At 44.4% G+C, this 22,181-nt stretch overlaps 1 protein-coding gene across 3 annotated transcripts in view; it reads left to right on the top strand.

Moving 5' to 3' along the window:
• The window catches only part of LOC147021260 (CREB-regulated transcription coactivator 1-like), a 200,623-nt gene that overhangs the window by 950 nt on the left and 177,492 nt on the right, over window positions 1-22,181 (top strand). For all 3 annotated transcript variants that reach the window (XM_085891085.1, XM_085891082.1, XM_085891083.1), the window contains exons 2-3: window positions 1-77; window positions 12,780-12,887. The exon at window positions 1-77 is cut by the window's left edge and continues 62 nt beyond it. In XM_085891085.1, the coding sequence (XP_085747211.1) occupies window positions 1-77; window positions 12,780-12,887 (185 nt within the window). The remainder of the gene's footprint in view (window positions 78-12,779; window positions 12,888-22,181) is intronic.

Genomic DNA, 22,181 nt, shown 5'->3' on the forward strand with positions numbered 1-22,181 from the left:
CCTTGCACAACCAGAAGCAGGCCGAGGAGACCGCGGCTTTCGACGAGGTTATGAAGGATCTCAGCCTCACCCGGGCTGTGAGTATCATGGAAGTGTTGTGCATGTTTTTGGTGGAACGACACGTCCATGCCGACCCGCTAGGTTGTCGAGACTGCTCGGTCTCTCCCAGCGCTCAGGGCGCACGCCCTTCTAGCCGAGCACCGTGAGTCGAGCGCCACGCTCGGCCTCGCCTCTGGGTGGCGCTTCAGGGGATGTGGGAGGAGGGGGTTGGGATGGGGGGGGCGTGGAAGGTGTGTATGTTTACAAAAGGTGGAACATGATGATTGCGGTTTATATCAAGTGCCTTTACATACCTTTAAAGCTTGGTGTTGGCTTAGTGGTTAGGGGGACGGCTTGGGATCCGAGGGTCCTGAGTTCAAGCCCTGATGGACGCTGAATTAAAAAAAATACACCAGGAGGTTGACTCAGCCTGTCATCCTTCTGAGGTTGGCGAAATGAGTACCAGTGTACTGGTAAGGGGGGCACTGCATCAGCGGCATAGCCGCGTCCCAACCAATGATGCAACCAGCAGCCACAGGCTGCACGAGAGAGAGAGAGAGAGAGAGAGAGAGAGAGAGACAGACAGACAGACAGACAGACAGACAGACAGACAGACAGACAGACAGACAGACAGACAGACAGACAGACAGACAGACAGACAGAGACATACCTTTACATAACCTGAAGTGAACAATCATTAATAGAAAAATATCAATGTGGTAGCTGTATTGTTTTATGAACCACACACTTACCTTTAAGCTGTCTATTCAGGGTTAGATTCCGATTTCCATCCCGAGTGTAAACTGGTGCTTCGCCCGGTGTTTGCTTAACGGCTAAGGTGGCTGCCTTAAGATTTTAGGGTCTTGAGTATGAGCGCCTGACGAAACGTTAGATAACACCAGGTGGGTTGACTCAGCCTTTCATTCCTCTGAGGATGCTGGAAACGGGGGCACTGCATCAGCGGCATGGCCGTGCTCCCAGCAATGATGCAATGAACAGCCACAGCCACAGGTAGTTGTGTCACAAAATGCGTCCTCCCTTTGATGGATGTTAAACCTGCTGTCACATCTGCTCCGCAGCATTACCTGCTGGATATTAAAGGTGCCACGTTGTCTTTTCCAAAGAGTAGGCGAGTTATCGTCCACACCGTGAACAAAATACAAATCCCCTGCCTAAACGAGTGCAAGAAGCGAATGCTGTGTTCTCGCATATTTATTGACAGGTTACGCTGCTTGCCAAGTCAGAGAGCGGTTGCTGTGGGTGCGGAAGATTTGCATGTCACAGGGGAACGGCCATCTTCAGCTAGGAAGTGCAACCAGAACACATCGCCAAGTCATTAGACGATGGTCTTTGTCATTTTATTCACTAAGCGAAGAGCAAAGCGGGGTTGAGCAATTGGTTCACGCTGCCTGTCTGACAGTCGACGATAGCAGAGGAGGAGGAGGAGGAGGAGATTGGGACCATATTCTGTGCAGAGCGTTGGTGCTATCTAAGCAGTCTTCTTCACTATTGGGCACAATCCTGGACGGGTCGCCACTCCGACACAGTATACCAGCATGCTGGCACTCATTTTGCCGAGATCAGATGGATGACAGGCCGAGTCAATCCCACCTGGTATTAATTCAACAGCTGAGCGGGATTTGAACTCAAGACCCTAGGATCCAAAGCCCACCACCCTAACCATTCAGCCAACACCAGGCATATACTGCTTCATTTGAATTGAATCTTATATTTTGAACACTGTGGAGCATGGATCGGAACACGAACCTGCAGTTTGGCAGTACTTTGGTGACCTGTGTGGAGTCTCGCTCGTCTTGAGCATGTATACACACAGAAGGGTAAAACAATTTTTTTTTTGTATACATAGTTGAGGCTCATGGAAGAGCTGGGGTACTAAACGAATCGGGGCATAACGGCCAAGAACAGGATGCAAAACACACATGCAAGGGGTGGACAAGTTGGACACAGAAGGAAACTTCAAGGAGAAAAAAAACTGGAAATTTTGGAGGAGGGATTTGTATCGGTTTAACGAGGGTAGAAAAGATCATGGTTTTGGATTGGGGATGATTTGAAATGGCCGTGAACAGCTGTCTTGAAGACCCGGAGGGTATAGCTTCGTCTCTGCCTGTCTGGCAGTCAAATAAAATTAAAAATCATTCCAAACAGGAAACTTACTGATTTTAAGAATGTCATAAAGGACACATACAGTAGGCACAAATAACTAAAATAAGGAGGTGTAAAAGTGGGTGCATCAATGGCGGTAAACTTCGATTCAATGTTTTTTTTGTTTTTTGTTCTTTTTTTTTTACAGACTTTAAAACTTTTCTTTTATTTCAATTGAATTATATTTTTGAACATTGCAGAACACAAATCATCTTGTTTGCATTTCCAAGAACCTCCACTTTAGCAGTAGTTGGGCAAAATGTTACGCCGTCTCGACCAATCGAATTTGCTGTGTGTTTTGAGTGTGGACACTTTACCCCAACCCAACACTTTACCCCAACCCGACACTTTACCCCAACCGGTGACATGTGTTATGACGTCATTGTGTCACAAGATTGGGCATTAAATTCTGAACATTTTGGTGCTGGGTTCATGTAAAGCGGACAAGAATTGACCGCGTTATGACAAAAACCGCATATTTTTCAAGGTCGTGACCCCCCTGACCTTTGAACCCTAACCGGTAACGAGTATGGGCGTCATTGTGTCATATTGCATATCACAAGATGAGGCGTTGAATTCTGAACATTTTGGCGTTAGTTGCATGCAAATTGAATAAAAATTGACCGTGTTATCGTAAAAAGACGATTTTGACCTTTTCGTGACCTTGACCTTTGACCCGAACGATCCCAAAATCTAATCGAATGCTTCCTGGCCAATAACCAATCATCCCACCAAATTTCATGCAATTCGGTTTTATACTTTTTGAGTTATACGAATCACAAGATTACAAATAAATAAATAAATACACGCCGACCAAAACATAACCTTTCGCAGAATGCGAAGGTAAAAATCATCCACAGAGTGACACTTGGCGAAACAGAACGGCACTCGGTGGAGCGCATACCTCCGACAGGCTGAGCAGTTTAAATTTTGAATCCCACTGATGGGTTGGATCTGAATCCGGACCTTAACCAAAATCGAATCAGCTTGTTCTTAACACTTAACCAACTCATCCACCTTGTTTTGTCATAACTCATCCACAACTTTTTGAGATATCAGGCTGCACATAGTTTTTGGCCACATCTCTCAATGGTGAAGAATCACTTTAAAAATTATTGGATCCGGATTTGGATCTTCACCATAATTTAATGAATTCTTCCCTGTCACACACCCAACTTGTCCACCAAGTTTCATCCGAATCCATCCACAACTTTTTGAGATATCATGCAATATCATTTTTAGCCCCATCTCTCATTGGTGAAGAATCAGTTAAAAATTAAATCATTCTCGTATCCAGATTCAGATCTTCACCAAAATTGAATCAATTCTTCCCAGTGGCACTCCCAACCTGTCTGCCAAGTTCGGCGGAATCCAACCACATCCTTTTGAGATATTGTGCTCGTATATCGTTTTTGGTCCGATCTTTCAATGGTGAAGAATCACTTGAAAAATTTTCCGATCGGGATCCAGACTCGGATCTTCACTAAAATCGAATCACTTGGTCATTGTCATATAACCAACATGTCCACCAAGTTTCATCCAAATCCGTCCACAACTTTTTCAGATATCATGCAATATCATTTAGTCCCTTCTCTCAATGGTGAAGAATCAGTTAAAAATTCTCGTATCCAGATCCAGATGCGGATAATCACCAAAATTGAATCAATTCGTCCCCTAAGTTTCGTCCCAACCTGTCCCCTAAGTTTCGTCCGGATCCATCCATAACCAGTTGAGATATTGTGCTATATAATGTTTTTGGCCCGATTTCTTAATGGTGAAGAATCACTTGAGAAATTCTCAGATTCGGATCTTCACCAAAGTTATCCATTGCTGTCTTTGGCCTGTCACTGACATATATATATATATATATATATATATATATATATATATATATATATATATATATATATATATATATATATATATATATATATATATATATATATATATATATATATATATATATATATAAACAAATTCAGAACGATTGCTTGAAAACTGTCACCAAAAATCGTGTGACAGACAGGCAGACAGACAAATACTACAGACCGACATACTTTGCCAAAAATTTTTTTTGTCAAGTATGTTGGAGTGAGGAAAGGGAAGAAGTGGAGGGGAGAGGAAAGGGAGGGAGGGAGGAGAGGGGAGAGGAAAGGAAAGGTAGGGGAGAGAAAAGGAAAGGGAGGGGAGAAAAAGGAAAGGGAGGGAGGGAGGGGAGAGGAAATGGAGGGAGGGAGGGGAGAGGAAAGGGAGGGAGGGGAGAGGAAAGGGAGGGAGGGGAGAGGAAAGGGAGGGAGTGGAGGAGAGAGGAAATGGAGAGTGGAGGGGAGAGGAAAGGGAGGGAGGGAGGGGAGAGGAAAGGAAAGGTAGGGGAGAGAAAAGGAAAGGGAGGGGAGAGGAAGGGAGGGGAGGGAGGGAAGGGGAGAAAAAGGGAGGGAGGAGGGAGATGAAAGGAAAGGGTGGGATGGAGGGTAGAGGAAAGGGAGGGAGGGGGATAGGAAAGGAAAGGGAGGAAAGGGAGGGAGGGGGATAGGAAAGGAAAGGGAGGAAGGGGAGGCGAGAGGAAAGGAAAGAAAGGAGAGAGAGAGAGAGAGAGAGAGAGAGAGAGAGAGAGAGAGAGAGAGAGAGAGAGAGAGAGAGAGAGAGAGAGAGAGAGAGAGAGAGAGAGAGAGAGAGAGAGAGAGAGAGAGAGAGAGAGAGAGAGAGAGAGAGAGATATATGGATGGATGGATAGGGGTGGGAGAGAGAGAGAGAGGGATGAATGGATAGGGGTGGGAGAGAGAGAGAGGGATGGATGGATAGGGGTGGGAGAGAGAGAGTGATGGATGGATAGGGGTGGATGGATAGGGGTGGGAGAAGAGAGGGATGGATGGATAGGGTGGGAGAAGAGAGGGATGGATGGATAGGGGTGGATGGATAGGGGTGGGAGAAGAGAGGGATGGATGGATAGGGTGGGAGAAGAGAGGGATGGATGGATAGGGGTGGGAGAAGAGAGGGATGGATGGATAGGGGTGGGAGAAGAGAGGGATGGAGGGATAGGGGTGTGGGAGTGAGAGGGATGGATAGGGTGGGAGTGAGAGGGATGGATAGGGGTGGGAGAGAGAGGGATGGATAGGGGTGGGAGAGAGAGGGATGGATAGGGGTGGGAGAGAGAGGGATGGATAGGGGTGGGAGAGAGAGGGATGGATAGGGGTAGGAGAGAGAGGGATGGATAGGGGTGGGAGAGAGAGGGATGGATAGGGGTGGGAGAGAGAGGGATGGATAGGGGTGGGAGAGAGAGGGATGGATAGGGGTGGGAGAGAGAGGGATGGATAGGGGTGGGAGAGAGAGGGATGGATAGGGGTGGGAGAGAGAGGGATGGATAGGGGTGGGAGAGAGAGGGATGAATAGGGGTGGGAGAGAGAGGGATGGATAGGGGTGGGAGAGAGAGGGATGGATAGGGGTGAGAGAGAGAGGGATGGATAGGGGTGGGAGAGAGAGGGATGGATAGGGGTGGGAGAGAGAGGGATGGATAGGGGTGGGAGAGAGAGGGATGGATAGGGGTGGGAGAGAGAGGGATGGATAGGGGTGGGAGAGAGAGGGATGGATAGGGGTGGGAGAGAGAGGGATGGATAGGGGTGGGAGAGAGAGGGATGGATAGGGGTGGGAGAGAGAGGGATGGATAGGGGTGGGAGAGAGAGGGATGGATAGGGGTGGGAGAGAGAGGGATGGATAGGGGTGGGAGAGAGAGGGATGGATAGGGGTGGGAGAGAGAGGGATGGATAGGGGTGGGAGAGAGAGGGATGGATAGGGGTGGGAGAGAGAGGGATGGATAGGGGTGGGAGAGAGAGGGATGGATAGGGGTGGGAGAGAGAGGGATGGATAGGGGTGGGAGAGAGAGGGATGGATAGGGGTGGGAGAGAGAGGGAGGGATAGGGGTGGGAGAGAGGGGGATGGATAGGGGTGGGAGAGAGAGGGATGGATAGGGGTGGGAGAGAGAGGGATGGATAGGGGTGGGAGAGAGAGGAATGGATAGGGGTGGGAGAGAGAGGGATGGATAGGGGTGGGAGAGAGAGGGATGGATAGGGGTGGGAGAGAGAGGGATGGATAGGGGTGGGAGAGAGAGGGATGGATAGGGGTGGGAGAGAGAGGGATGGATAGGGGTGGGAGAGAGAGGGATGGATAGGGGTTGGAGAGAGATGGATGGATATGGGTGCAAAAGAGACAGAGAGATAGAGATAGAGATAGGGTATGATGATCAGGCTGAGGTTGAGATTCTGGTGGTTATGGAATGTGCGGAAATTAAATAAAGTCATGAACGCTGTCGTGTCCTGGCATTTATAGGGATTGCAATGTATCCAGCGATTCGTCGTGATGAGGGTCAGGCAATCAATGATACTGTTGTCGTGCCGGGTCTCAGTGGTGAGCATGACCGCTCGGGGGAGCAGTAGAGTCGGCTCCACCGAACACCCGGAATTTAGGTCGTACCTTTCAGATAAATCCAGAAGGTCACAGGTCCCTTATCGGACCGAAGATCGCCAATAGGTCGACCACGTGGGGTAGGGTCAATTCCCAATGTCAATATTCCTAAATACCCATGCAAACTAACTACTGGGGAACCACACCCTTGGCTGACTCTGTCCGATCAGAGTCGCAGGTAACGGCTCGGATCCGGCATAACCGAGTGGAGTTACCAGAGCCGCGCTGGACCAAATGAACAATTTACCCTCGCTATCTCTCAATACACAGCGTGCTGAGCCAATGAAAGAAACACAGAAACGAGCTGGTACATTCAACAAAAGGGATATTTATTTATAACAATAATCGGGGAGGGGAACACAGAGCAGAGTTATCACGAATAAATAATGTAATGTAAAATGAGCAAAAGAAAGCACTTACACAATTATACTTGAAGACGGGCCCACACACAGACACGCACCCAAAGAAATGGACCCTGCCGTGTATTTATTCGGCTCTCCAGCCGAGGAGGATAGTTCGGTTGGGAGTCAGAACGGCTGGCTACCTGGCCGTGAGCGCGTGGCGTTTCGATCACACTTTCGGAGCTCGGGTCGTCGAAGGGCCTGTGAGCTCCTTTGCGAACCATGTGGAGGAACCCAAACCCACACGGTCAGCTTCGCACCAAGTGCTGAGGAGAAGACCGGCGACCACCAAGGAGCACCCAGCAGACCAGAACACCAGGGAGTGGGTGGTCTACCAACAACACGATCACCACCTTAGGAACCACAAACTCCGACACTTCGACCAACCACGAGCACCACCAACACGAGCCCCGACACCAGCTCCGACACTTTTTCTCTCGTCCGATCGTGCCGACAATTATCCCCTCCTTCTCCAGAGGGGAAGAGCCACCTCCTCGCGACCCGCTCTCCCTCACTGGACGGTTTTGGCATGCAAATGCGCTCGTTGCCTTTGTCACTGGCCAAAACAGGCGCCAAGTCCGTTGATTGGTCTGGGAGGCGTGGTGACATGAGGCGGACCGCCCCTCACACAGTGGAGGAGTCGCATTGGTCGAAGGACGACAACCTCGCTCGCATCACCCGATTGGCTGGGGTGTCGTGGTAAAGTCGTCCTCTGTGCATGATTGGACAATGGGTGGAGTCGGAGCTGAGGTGATGAAAATCTCTGCCCACGTACGTGGTCGAACGCACGTGGGCAATGGCGTCGGTGTTGTTATCGATCTTGTAATAATCGTTGTGGATGTATAAAGAACCTAACTAAAAAAAATAACCTGTAGCGCACACATGTAATTCCCATTAGACAGAAGGGGATGGATTCTAACTGTACACATACTTATCGACATAACTAACTTTGGGACCTGAATGTTGAGTGCGCATGGTTCCCAGATTCGTAACAATACAATGAAACTGTAAACCAAGAAGGAACCCGAAGAAGTAAAGAGGAAAGATGGAGTCATCAAAAGGAACCTGAATGGGTTTCAGGTTTCAGCCACTACACGATCCTCAAACCCATCCAGGCATAGCTGAGTGAGCCTTCCAGAAAACTTTCTGCAAGAACTCACTTCTCCTTAGAGAGATGGATAACGAAAGAGAGGAATAGACAGTAAAAGACATGAAAAATAAGAAAAAGCAATCGTTAGAATGAATAAACAGAATTGTGGAAGAAAAAAAATAGAAATAAATGTTAATTTATTTCTATTTATAATATATTTCTATTTAAAATAAATAATTTCTATTTAAAAAATAGATAGATTTCAGCAGTTCCTTCCCAGGCTCAAATGCCACATGTACAAACTACCAGAGGAGGAAAATGAAAAAAGTGAGTGAGTGAGGAAAGTGAAAAAAATACTTTATCATTCAGAAACTGTTGTGGCCTGTTTCAAGTCAAGGAATTGTTGAGCAGGCCAAAAAAATAGCAGCTTCAGACTCTTGCAAGCTCACAGAAGGCTAACCTTCTGGTGTGCCACCATCTTTGTAAGGCTTATTTTGGTTTTTTGTGATGAGCACCCCCTAAATTATCTTCAAAACGGATGTTTAATTTTACATAAATACCCAATTTTCATTCATGCACCAAATTGAAGTCCCCTTGGTATGCATGCAAAGTTTAGGGCTGCTCGGTGTCGTAGTTTTGGACTTATGGAGGAGATGGACACTACAAATCTTTTTACAGAAGTTTCTCTATTTCTCACACCTATTTCTTCCTGGGAGTAATATTATCATCTTTATTCGTAATTACTAATGAGGACCTGCAGAACAGAGTTCCTCAGAAACGCTCCCTTATTTGGGTGGTGCATGGGCAATGGTACGCTGCTTCCCATGCTCCCGGAAGTTTATGTTTACTGCTAACTAACCAGCGTTAATTTTAGTCCACCATGCACGTATTGCCAAAAATAATGTTATAACAGAAATGATTTTTGTTTTTATGTTCCCAGAGATCAGACGTTGAATGAAAGTAACAATGAGGAAAAAGCGTGTTGTTTTATACATCTCATTTAAACAAACGTTGCGAATTAGCTTTCTCGGGGCATTTCCTTTGTTGCCTTTGGCATAATTACCCTCGCCAGAGGAGAGGGTATTGCATTTGGGTCCGATTGTCTGTTTGTTTGCCTGTCTGTTTGTCTGTCTGTTTGTCCGCACAGAACTTTCATGTTTTTCTCTGCAACTGCTTGTTGGATTGAGATGAAATTTTCACCTTTGGTGCGACTACTCATGTAGAATGTTTTAATGATATATATTGACGTTAAAGGTCACATGGTGTGGCAGCCATATTGGAAAAACGGAAAAACTTTGGACCTCTGTCCTCTGAAACCGCACCAAGGAAAAAATTGAAACTTGGCACATAGCAAGTATTCCTCATGGGGAATGAGTGTGATTTTTTTTTCCTTTGACGTCATTGGTGCCTTCGTTATGACGTCATAATTGCATACGTAGAATGCCACATCCGATCATTATGAAAATTTTTGAGGGTCATCTAGGGATAAAGTGGTCCACAGAGAAAAAAATTAATGACGTCATCTGTCACGTGATTCGGCAGCCATATTGTTTTTGTTTTTAAAAAAAAACCTTCAAAAATCTTCTTCTCTGAAGTGGCTGAACAAATTGAAGCGAAACTTTACACGTATGACCACCTGCACATGAGGAACAAAAGGTTCACACATATGATATCATAGGTCACATGGTTTGGTAGCAACATTGGATTTACTCTAAAATCTATAAAATAAAAAAATACACCACTCAAAAGAAGGCCTGGCGAGGGTCTGCAATCTCTGATTGCTGTTTTTCTTGTTTATGCTTTGTGGTGGCGAACAATCGTGATAATCGGTAAAAAAAAAAAAGAAGTTTTATTTCAGTGGTGAATGAGGGGGGGAGGGGAGATTGGGCCCCTAGTAATTCAATTTTTATGGATAGCCTACGTTTGTTTTAATGAACTAGGAAAGGTTTTGTTTACTGAGCCAAATAAATCCATTTTAAGTTTTAAAAAAGCAAAATTTTCTTGGGAGCCATTAACTCTCCAAATGTCACTCTGGATCTGCCCCTGAGTTTACATGATCTCACAATAAACAACCTTGCTGGTTTGTCAGCTTGCAGCATGGCCACTCCTTCTCCTTATGTGGAATTCATTCTGGTTGGCAAAGATGCGTAGATCGAGTGGTCTTCTACTCTACTCACTGCAACGTACAGCTGTCCGTGTGTAACAACTCTGTTGGGAAGCAGGACTCCACATCGCCACATGCTCTGACACTGACTTTTGTTGATAGTTATCGGCAGAATTGGAAAGGAAGATCCATGTCAGATGGAGAAAAAAGAATTCTAGGAATAAGGAGAATAGACTCGGCACGCTCTCCAATGAGTATCCATGCCTCAATAAGACGATCAGTGATATTGGTTAAGATGTAATGTGTTCTGTTCCAGTGGCCATTGTGAGGATTAAGATTTCACAACAGCATGATAGGAGTGTTAACCTTCAGTCACATCTTGTGTGGTGGCTCACCTGAAAGATTTATTGAGTTAAGAAACTCAGGTGGCTGAAGGGCAGATAGGTTTTGATTGGCCAAAGAATCGACACTTTTGATGTCGAAAGTGTCACCCAGCAGGCGGTCAATGATCTTTCTGTGTATCAGGTTAACCATGTTGTCCGTTGTGGTTAAAATCACACATAAAGCCAACCACTCAGAATTTGTATGATTGGATGGTTCTTAAAGTCCGGCATTCACATGGACGATGACTTCATCTTCCGAGTTCACACAAAGAGCAGGCGGTAATGCAATTACATCATCGTAAAGGTTACCCTCCACAGAAGGCAGGTGCCCCTCGCCCACTTGCAACAAACAATCGGCATCATGCTCGGGACGTTTTCTATTTGCTTCATCCACACCATCAAGTCGATCAGGCAAGGGCATATTTGTTCTTAAAGTTAGTGTCTTGCAATGTCACCATTATGGAGAGTTTTCTTTGTTTTGTTTTGTTTTTTCATGTAGGCGTTGACGATGTTTGGTCGCCTTCCTCGTTGGACCACCAGAATCATTTCATGATCATTACACCGTTTCTCATTGAGTCATGAATAATATACCGCTTTAATCCAGCAACTATCCAGTCATGACAAAGGGATTGCAGTGTTACGATAATGGTTGCTATTATTATTAACGTTACGTTATTATTATTATTATTATTATTATTATTATTATTACAAAAATGATATTACTGTATTAAGCCAAGGCTAATTTGTTACTTCCACAGTAAAAGCCTGTGTTACGATTTCAGTTACTATTATTATTATTATTATTATTATTATTAACATTACATTATTATTATTATTATTATTATTATTATTATTATGTAAACGATATTACTCTGTGTCTGGTGTTGGCTTAATGGTTGGGGTGCTGGGCTTGGGATCCGAGGGTCCTGAGTTAAAATCCCACTCGTCTGTTGAATTAATACCAGGTGGGGTTGACTCTGCCTGTCATCCTTCCGAGGTCGGCAAAATGAGTGTCATCTGCTTGCTGGTATCCTGTGTCGGAGTGGCGACCCGTCCAAGATTGTGTCTTAGGCAGCACCAACGCTCTGCACAGAGTATGGTCCCAATGGATGGATGGTGTGGATATTACTATATTAAGACGCCTTGTCTCATTCGTTACTCCCATGGTAAAAGGCTGAAACTCTCCCAGGGGGAGAAAAAAATAACCTGGGCAGGAAGTCCGGAACACTGCATCGATCACTTCAGAAAAAAAATAAAAATAACCTGAAGCGGCCTGAAGGTGAGATCTAAGCAATGAAGCCTAAGGTCGAAACATACTGTGTCTTTGGAAGGCTCATGAAAACTATCCTTTCGATATTTGATGGTCATTTTAACTATTGCTGAGTTTGTTTCACAATGAATAGAAAATGCAAAGGTCGGGCATGGTGATTGCGAATATGACAGGTTTGACAATGTGTTAGGCCTGAACTGCATGAAAATATAAATGGCAGATGTTGCAGTCAGCCGTCCTATACCATTATGAAGTACCAGATGTAATGACTTGGTGTGACTGACATACAGACAGACAAGCAGACAGAAAATTGCCACTATTTTAATATATAGATTATACCACATTTGATGGCATAATGGTTCGAGCTCAGAGTTTGGGACGTCAGTGGTTCGAACCCCAGTCGACTCGTACAAAAGACCGGAAAAATGGTCGTACTGTTTCCTTGCTTGTCACTTAGAATTTATAAAGGAATTTATAAACAAGCAATCATTATGCAGGCTTGATCGTCCGAATGGCTTTCTGCATTGAAATTCTTTGTAAGGAAGCTCGTATTATTGTTATTATTATGATTATTTGCTTTCTTGTATTTCCATGCAAATAGGAAAACTAAAATATTTCTTTGGTTAGCTTTGCTTTCATTCAATTCCAGCAAATTATCATTTCACTATAAACTGAGATGTGACTGAGAAGCAGTTCTTTTGACTCACCTGTTGAAGGCCATTTAAAATGTGTGAATCAATGTGTAACTTACTCCAGGTAATGTGTATGATACATAGTTTGCGTACAAAGTGCTAATAGCTACCTGTCCTCCCCTCCCCCCCACTCTACCCCAACCCCCAAACCACATTCCTTTCTCCGTATGGTGATGCAGCTGCATTTTAAAGCACAGCAGTTGCAGCTCGCTCAGAGCCGCTCAAACTTCTATGGTGGATCCCTACCAAACGTCAACCAAATCATCAATGCTCCTTTGGAGTTCCATGTGAGTCCTTGTGGGATGTGCTTTATTTTAACCTGAAATTGTTTTTTTTTTTTCCTCTCCAATTTTGAAATCGTAATTCCATTTCTTCACCATTTCTTCACGATGTATGCATGGGAATGAGGGAGGAGGGCTAACATGAGAAAAGTCTCTCTGTGTCTCTGTCTGAGACTGTGAGACTTTCTTTTATTGGAAAACAACAAAACAAAGGAAAAAAGAAATCTCTGAAAAAAACAAAAAGGTGGGGTGGGCGTGGGGGGAACCAGCTTGACCAGCACAGAATAATAATTGTGTATGAATATTTTATATATATATATATATATATATATATATATATATATATATATATATATATACTGGTGAGGTATGCTTACACATTGTAAGCAATAACGAACTGTGCTTCCCCCTTGTTTCGGGTTGCTTACCTGCATTTTTTTCATTTATTTATTTTTATTTATTTATATTTTCATTGATTGATGCCTTCTGATGGTTTTGTGATTTTTTTTTTTTCCTGGTGTATCAGCTTCGATGTCCGTCAGCATGTGAGATTACTGTGCTCCTCATTGTCTCGGGTCGCTCGCCTTCATTAATTTTTTTCATTCATTTACTTTCATTTATTTATATTTTCATTTATGGATACTGTCCAATGAGTCTGTGATTTTTTTTTTCCTGGTGTATCGGCTTCAATGTCTATCGGCATGCAAAATTTCAGCTTTCTACTTCACTCAGAAGGTACTGAACATTAATATCAGTCAGTCAGTGGTTAGAATGAGCTTTTGTAATATATGAAGTCACAGCCAACTAATAAATATAACTGAACTCACTTTCCAATTTTGAAACAAACGGGAAGAGCAGGGTCAGCCTCAGGCAACGTTTCGCTTGTGATCCACAAGCTTCATCAAGCCAAAGGAAACCAAGCTGGTGCACGCAGCCGTTTTATTGTTAATTTTTATTGACTACTCGACCTACTTCTGGTCATGCATGGAAGCATGGAACTCTTTTTCGTTGTTAAAACAAGAGAAATCCATGTCATCATCATTGGGTTACTTCTCATTCTTCTCGTCATTGGTTCTGTAATCCCCCCCCCCCACCCCCGGTGTAATGGCTTCGATGTCAGTCAGCACGCAAAATTTCAGCGTTCCACATCACCCAGAAGGCACCGAACATTAATATCAGTCAGTGAGTGGTTAGAATGAGCTTTATATATTAGATATGCCAAGCGGTTTCACAATACATTGGGAGGCTTTGACAAAGTGGAATCAACCAGCACACTCCATAACACCTTGATTCAAGTGAAACATCTTTCTGGAAAGAAATCTAAAACCGTTTTTATCCAAGGTGAGGATCGCTTAGATTCTTGAAAAACTCATTTCAAAAAAACTGCGCTCTCCTGATAATACCAGCCTACCAAAAAATTCAATCGATCCCATTTTTGAGGTCAACTCCAACATTACTGCTGGAATCTTTTCATCAGTAGAACTTGACACGGCAATGAAACATGTGAAACTTGGAAAAGTCCCCGGTCTCGATGGTATTCCATTCAAAGTCTGGTGACTTCCAAAGTTAAGAAAAATCTTATTGAAATTCTGCAACTAAACATACCTAGGAAAGTGCCCTCCAGAATGGGGGAAAGCAGATATTGTAACAATACCCAAGAAAGGAAATTTTAACGCTTCCTGAAAACTACCTAGGAATAAATTCAACTCGAAAAACAGCCAAAATCGACAATCACCTCCTTTTTAACAGCATTTGTCCTGAATTAGAAAAAGATCCTTTGCTCAAATCAAAATGGTTTTGGGCCCATTCAATCTACATCTTCTCAGATCCTTGTTCTCGGGCGCATCATTGAGGAAGTACGTAATCACCAAAACGAGGCTGTTATCATCTTCATGGACTGCAGGAAATCCTTCTACTCCATTGATAGGAATAAACGTTTCCAAATTCTACACCCATATGGTATCCCTGAGTTGATTGTGAAGGCCATACAAATTATGTATGAAGATAACTCTGCAGTGGTATTAACTCCTAAATGAGAGACTGCAACTTTTAAAATTGACAATGGAGTTCTTCAAGGTGACCCGCTCGCTCTTTACCTGCTTACCATTGCCTTAGACTATGCTGTAAAAACTGTGATTGAAGACTGGGATAGTTTAACTTTCTCCCGGAACAGAAGTCACAGACATCCAGCCAAGCACATCTCTGACCTCAACTTTGCTTATTACTTAGGCCTAAGTCACATTTGCTCTACGGCGAGGATACGGCGGCCGTACGCCCTCTGAATTGACAGAAATATGCGGCGGCCGCAGAGTTTCTGCGGTGGCCCTACGCTGTTTGGCTATCATTTACAGGCCATAGGGGTCGCCGTGGAATTATAACGCGGAGTTATAACTTTTTTCATTTCTACGTTCGCCATAGCAATTCGACAAGCCAAAAAAAAAAAAAAAAAGCCCACTCGTTACCGTCCGTCTGGCCGCACGTTCGCCTTAGGGCCTCCCTGCGGTCACCTTGTGGGCACCTTGAGGCTACCTTGCGTCTGCCTTGAAAATTCTATGGCCGCCGCAGGGCCCCCTTAAGGTCACCGTGTGACATCAAATCAAAGACCGTACGGCAACCCCACGTTTTTGGTCTCCACAATTTCTAAATATGCCGTGCGGCTCCCCGAAAAATAAAAACATATGTAACTGCTACATTGTGTGACCGTGGAAATACTGCAGCCGCTGTATGATTGCTAGTGGCCGTAGATTTTGGAAACCCCACGGCCGCCGTGGCAAATGTGACTTAGGCCTTAGCGCTCTTCTCAGACTTGTTAAGTGAAGCTGAACTACTTCACAAGGTTTAAACTGCTGCGAGGTCTATTGGGCTCGTACTCAATGCTGAAAAGACAGCATATGCACGTCAATGCTTCTGCTGAGTGTGCTCCACTTACTGCTTCTGGAAGTCTGACAGAGAGAGTGAATGACTTTGAATACCTTTTCTCCTACACCAACACACAGCGTGACTTAGAATGCAGAAAAACTCGGGCTTGGGCAGCAGTTCACGCCCTCCATAAAGTTTGGAAATCTCCAATTCGTAGACAGAGTATGCTAAGGGTCTTCAAAACTACGGTTGAGTTGATCCTTCTCTATGGGTGCGAATCCTGGACCTTGACCCAAACATTGGAAAAACTACACCTGATTGCTTCGTAAAGTTCTGAACATTTCTTCACAAGCCCATATCACTAATAGGGATCTGTATGGTTGTTTGCATCACATCTCTGCTATTGTGAGGGAAGGCCGCCTTCGCCTTGCTCGTCATGTGATGCAACATGAAGAACTTTCAAAGAAAGTTCGACTCTGGAGGCCTAAAAAACCCCGGAGAAGGGGTCACTATCCTTTGAGACAGTGGTTTTCAAACTTTTCTTAGTGGCGACCCAATTTCAAAACCTCTCTACATCGCGTGACCCAGAAGATTAAAAACCCAATTCATAATATAAAAGATAACATTTCATATGACACAAGAACATTTACTGTTTACTTTATTCACCATAGTCATGTTTTCATAGCCGACAGTATCCAAATAGTACAGTTGAATGTTTCAGAAGTTTTGTCCGAATGACATTTAGATATATCAGTGAGAACGATGAGCCTGTTTTTTCAGAAACCAACTTCTTTATTCGTGGAGAAGTAGATGACAATGCCAGGATCATATCATATGCTCCATTTCTAGGCGATTTCTGTTCTTTGTTTTATTCACCACCATGGTGGAGAACGACTGCTCACAAAAGTATGATGAAGGTTATGGCATGAAAACCTTAATGACGCGCCATGACAGGGTCGGGTACGACGGCAGCATTTTGCACCAGAATGTCGACAACGAATTCGTCCACGCAAGAGCCTGCGCTCCTGAATCCTGCTGGAGCTGTACAAGCTCTTCCTGTGCTGTATCATCTTCATCAGCAATCGAGTCCAGCGGAGCCGTGAAAGGGTCCCGAACCACAGAAAAGGACTGCACATCCAGCTCAGGGAAATGGTGCTCAAACTGTTCAATGAGCGACCGAAGGTGACGTACTATCTCCCCAGAAAGACTGTCGAGCTCAGTATCATCGTACTGGCAGGTCGTTAGATGCTCCACCAGACGGGGGGAAAGGCTGAAGCGCTTGACAGCTGCTTTGTCTGCCAGTAATTTTAGAGTCACCAGAAATCCCCTCATTTTGTCAGGAAAAATCACGAGGTTGGCGTCTTTGCCTTGGAGGGAGCGGTTGAGGACATTGAGACATTCAAAGATGTCAACGAGGCAGCACAGTTCTGACAGCCAAGAGTCCAACTCAAGCAACGCTACCCATGCCGTTTTCCCTTGTGTGCGTAGGAACTCCTTCAGTTCATCTTTGAGCTCGTAAACATGCAGAAGAATGTTTCCTCGAGATAACCATCTGACTTGAGTGTAGAACAGTAAATTCTTATGGTCGGCGTCCATCTCCTGGCAGAATAGCCTGAATAACCTAGTGTTGAGGGCACTCAATTTGATGTGATTCACCATTTTTACGACTTCTGAGAGCACGCTCTGCAAGGTTTCTGGCAAAGTACGAGAGGTGAGTGCTTCTCAGTGAATCATGCAGTGTACCATGGAGGTCTGAGGAGCCACCTCAAGCAATTTAGCCTTGAATCCAGAACGCACTCGTAACATTGCTGGCGCGCCGTCTGTTGTAGAACCGAGCAACTTTCCGAAGTCCAGATCATGGTCACGATAAAACTGCTCTACTTTCCCAAAAATGTCCTCACCTTTGGTGGTGGCCTCCAATGGTTTGATGAGCAGAGGCTCATCGACAAAGTTATCAGCCTTGATGAAGCGGACCCAGACGATGAGTTGCGCGTACGATGTGATGTGCCACGGTGATTCCTTGATCTTCTGTACGACCTGAGCCGTATCTTCGTATCTTCATTATGTCCAGACTCGTATCTTCAATTCTGCATTGGATGGTGTTGTCAGAGAGAGGTTTAACTGCCAGTTTCTTTGCCGCTTCCTCCCCAACCATCAGAGATACCATGTCCTTTGCACATGGCAGCACGAGTTCTTCCGCAATGGAGTGAGGGCTTTTAGTCTTGGCAACATGGAGCGACACTCGATACGAGGCCTCTAATGCCCGATAATTGGTCTGATGGCACGTACCCTCTCTGTTAAGACGCGTATTCTTGAGTGCAAGAAGTTTCCTCTCAAAGAACGCTCTCTCCTTATCCTGATAAGGTGCATGTTTTGTAGTCAAATGCCTCTGCAACTTATTTTGTTTCATAGACTCCGTAGAAAGCACTTCAAAACAAATCACACACTGAGGCCTCTGTGCCCCACTTTTACCCACCACGTAGTAAAATCCAAGGTCCAGAAATTTATCCTGGTAAGAACGTTCTCGGGAATTGCTGGTGGCCGGTGCTGCCATCACAAATAAGGTCTCGAGTCGTACGTGGAGACGTGAATAGACGTTAATGATAGAGTCAGAGTCCGAGTCTGAGAGGCCGTGGATCAAACCACTAATTTCCTTCCAAAATGAACCGCCCTTCAGCGAGCCCACGCATCGGCTGGATCACATTCCAAGCGTCATGTTGCGCAAGTTCCCATACTTTGAACGAACCGTTTATATTACATCCCGTAAAAGTGAACACCGATCGAAAATGGACAAAAATTTTTCGCTGCAAGCGGACGCCCACGACCCCACGAAATTTGCTCGGCGACCCCACTTGGGGTCGCGCCCCCGGGTTTGAAAAACCATGCTTTGAGACATCATCGAGAAGGACACCTTTGGCATTGATTTAGTCAATGCTATGTCTCATCGAGAATTCTGGAAAGATCACATCTTGTGATAACGATAAGTGATAGCAAAAAAAAGAAGTGTATATGTATACGAGGCCTGTCGAAAAAGTAACTCGACTTACTTCACAGAAATATTATTCCAAAACATATATTGAAATCACAGCTTGTCCCCTTCAAACAGTTTCCCTCCAGTCTCACACACTTGTCCATCCTCTTCTTCCACGCTTCAATGCACCCCAGGAAGGCTTCTTCTGGAATCCTCTGGAGCTCCGTCGTCTCAGCCCTTTTGATGGCCTCCACATCAGGAAATCGGATCCACTTGATCAACCCTTCAGCTTGGGGAAGAGGAAAAAATCACAAGGGGCCAAGTCTGGCGAATACGGGGGTTGCTCCAGAGTTGGAACGTTCCTCTCCACCAGAAACTGTCGGATGCTCAGGGCACTGTGAGCAGGGGCATTGTCATGGTGGAGTACCCAGGCGTTGTTTTCCCACAGATCCCTCCTCTTGTCCCGGACTGATCTCATGAGGCGCCGGAGGATCTCCTTGTACACGTATTGATTCACTGTTTGACCCTGTGGTAGAAACTTTAAGTGGATGATGCCCTTGATGTCAAAAAACGCAATGAGCATCACCTTGACTTTCAACTTCGACATCCTTGCTTTCTTTAGTCTTTGTGATGCCGGACTTTTCCACTGACGACTCTGCCGTTTGCTCTCAGGATCGTATTCGAATATCCACGATTCATCGCCAGTAATGACTCTCCCGGGTAGGTCTGGATCATCCTCGAGGCGCTCGATAATGTCTTGACAGACAGTGACTCTTTGCTGTTTCTAGTCCTCTGATAACAGCTTGGGGACCATCTTTGCACACACCTTGTGCATTTTGAGATTTTCAGTGATGGTAATCCAGACAGTATCCTTGTTGATGGAAAGCTCCTCAGCAATCATCCACAGCATGAGTCGACGATCTGCACGTACCATCTGTTTCACACGCTCGATGTTGTCCGCCGTTCTACTCGTTGAAGGTCTTCCAGACTGTGGATCGTCTTCAACCTCCTCCCGTCCCTATTTGAACCTCTTGTGCCATTCAAATGCATGTGTACGTGACATCGTTTCTTCCCCGTAGACTTGCTGCATCATTGCGAAGGATTCGGAAGGTGTTTTGCCAAGCTTGGCAAGAAACTTCAGATTGGCTGTCTGCTCACGACATATAGCGCGACGACTCAGACTAGATGACGTGTAAAGCACGACCTGTAAAAAAATCGCACAATGAGCGCAGTCAACCATCACCAATCATATATATATATATATATATATATATATATATATATTTATATATATATATATATATATATATATATATATATATATATATATATATATATATATATATATATATATATATATATATATATATATATATATATATATTGCTGGAATGTTCTGAAAGACTGACACAACCTGTTCATTCAAGTTGTGCAAATGGAGCACACAGCAGGCTCAGTCCCGTTACTTTTTAGACGGACCTCATATACAGTTAAGTAATCTTACTCCATAAATGGCAGTCCTTCTGTCTGTCTGTCTGTTTGTTTGTTTGTAACCAATAAGCTCCTAGACCAGTGAACCGATCTTGATGAAACTTTACACACATATAGACCTAACATTCAGCTCCAGGATGCGCTAAGTGTCTTTCCATAAAAATGAAAAAAAAATAAAAAAATATATATATATAATAAAAAAAAATTTCCATTACAAAAAAAAAAATAAAAAGATGGCTTTTGAATAGTGCGCCGGCGTATTCATCGTAACAAAAGGCTTCATGGTTAAAAATGCTCGGGTTTTTTGAAATACAAAATGTTCGTATCCATTGACTTTTTAAACATACACATTCTCCTCCTGTTATTTGATTTCTCGAACTGCATGCGCATGACAACAGCTAACTGCTGATCGATCTGCTCATGAAAGAGCCAGGCAAGCGGAGTCAGCTGCAGAGAGAGAGAGAGAGAGAATCGTCTTACTGCTGATAGATGTGCTCATGAAAGAGCCAGGCAAGCGGAGTCGGCTGCAGAGAAAGAGTCGTCTTACTGCTGATATATCTGCTCATGAAAGAGCCAGGCAAGCAGAGTCGGCTGCAGAGAGAGAGAGCGTCGCCTAACTGCAAATAGAGCGTCACACCGATGGGCGAGAGAAGCACAAAACTCACGTTCCAGCTTTCTAGGTCCGGGTTTTAGCAGGACATCAAGGACAGTTGCCACTGCTGCTAAAAACATTGAGTGGCCCAAGGCCGCCTTCAACTATGACCTCTCTGAGGATTACGGCAGCATAAAGCCTTCCTTCCTTAAATCTGAGGAATAAAAGAAGCCTTCCTAATTTTCTCCATACAACTAATGCCTCAGTCTAACTCGCGTGAGGAAAATAGGGCAAATTTCCCGGGTATAACCGGGTACTTCACCTAGTATATATATATATATATATATATATATATATATATATATATATATATGTGTACATATGCAGTGCCCTCTGTAAGTATTGGAACAGTGAAGTCAAATTTGTTATTATTGCTATATACTCAAAAGACGTTTGGATTTGAGATCAAAATATGAATATGAGGCAATAGTACAGGTCAGCTTTTATTTCTTGGTATTTCTATGCATATATGTTTAACCATTGCAGAACAGCCTGATGTTGGCTTAATGGTAAGGCTTGAGATCCCAGGATCCTGAGTTCAAATCCATCTTGGCTGTTGAATTAATACCAGGTGGGGTTGACTCTGCCTGTCATCCTTCCGAGGTCGGCAACATGAGTGCCAGCATGCTGGTATACTGTGTTGGAGTGGTGACCCATCCAGGATTGTGCCCAATAGCCAAGGAGATTGCTTCGGCAGCACCAACGCTCTGCGCAGAGTAAGGTCCCAATGGATGGATAGATTGTAGAACAATAGCACTTTCTATGTTCAGTTCTCCTAATTTTAGGTATGCATAAGTATTGGAATAGATTAACTTGAAGTAAGTTACAGTGGTATAATAGTTAGTATTTGGTTGCAATTCTCTTGCATGCATCGAACCTGTGACCCACTTACGTCACCAAACTTTTGATATTTTCCCTTGAGATGCTTTGGCAAACCTTTCTGCAGTCATTTTCAGATGTTTGTTTGGGGGGGGGGGGGGGTTCTGACTTTAGTCTCTTCTTCAGAAAGTGAAATACATGTTCCATTTGGTTTAAATCAGGAAATTGACTTTGACTTGGCGAGTCTAAAACCTTTCACTCTTTTCCCCTGATGACCTCCTTGGGTGCGCTGGCGGTGTATTTTGGGTCATTGTCTTGCTGCATGTTGAAGTGCCACCCAATGAGTTTGGAAACATTTTTTTTTGTACATAGACAGACAAAATGTTTCTGTGCACTTCCTAATTCATTCTGCTGCTGCCATCATTGGTTACATAATCAACTAGAGGCGCATACTTCCACCACACAATGCTTGAGCCGGTAGAACATATCGGGCCCATTTTTTTTTTTA

This window comes from Eptatretus burgeri, chromosome 8 (genome assembly GCF_056783735.1).
Source record: "Eptatretus burgeri isolate ZD-2024b chromosome 8, Ebu_testis_v1, whole genome shotgun sequence".
Taxonomy (NCBI): Eukaryota; Metazoa; Chordata; class Myxini; order Myxiniformes; family Myxinidae; genus Eptatretus; species Eptatretus burgeri.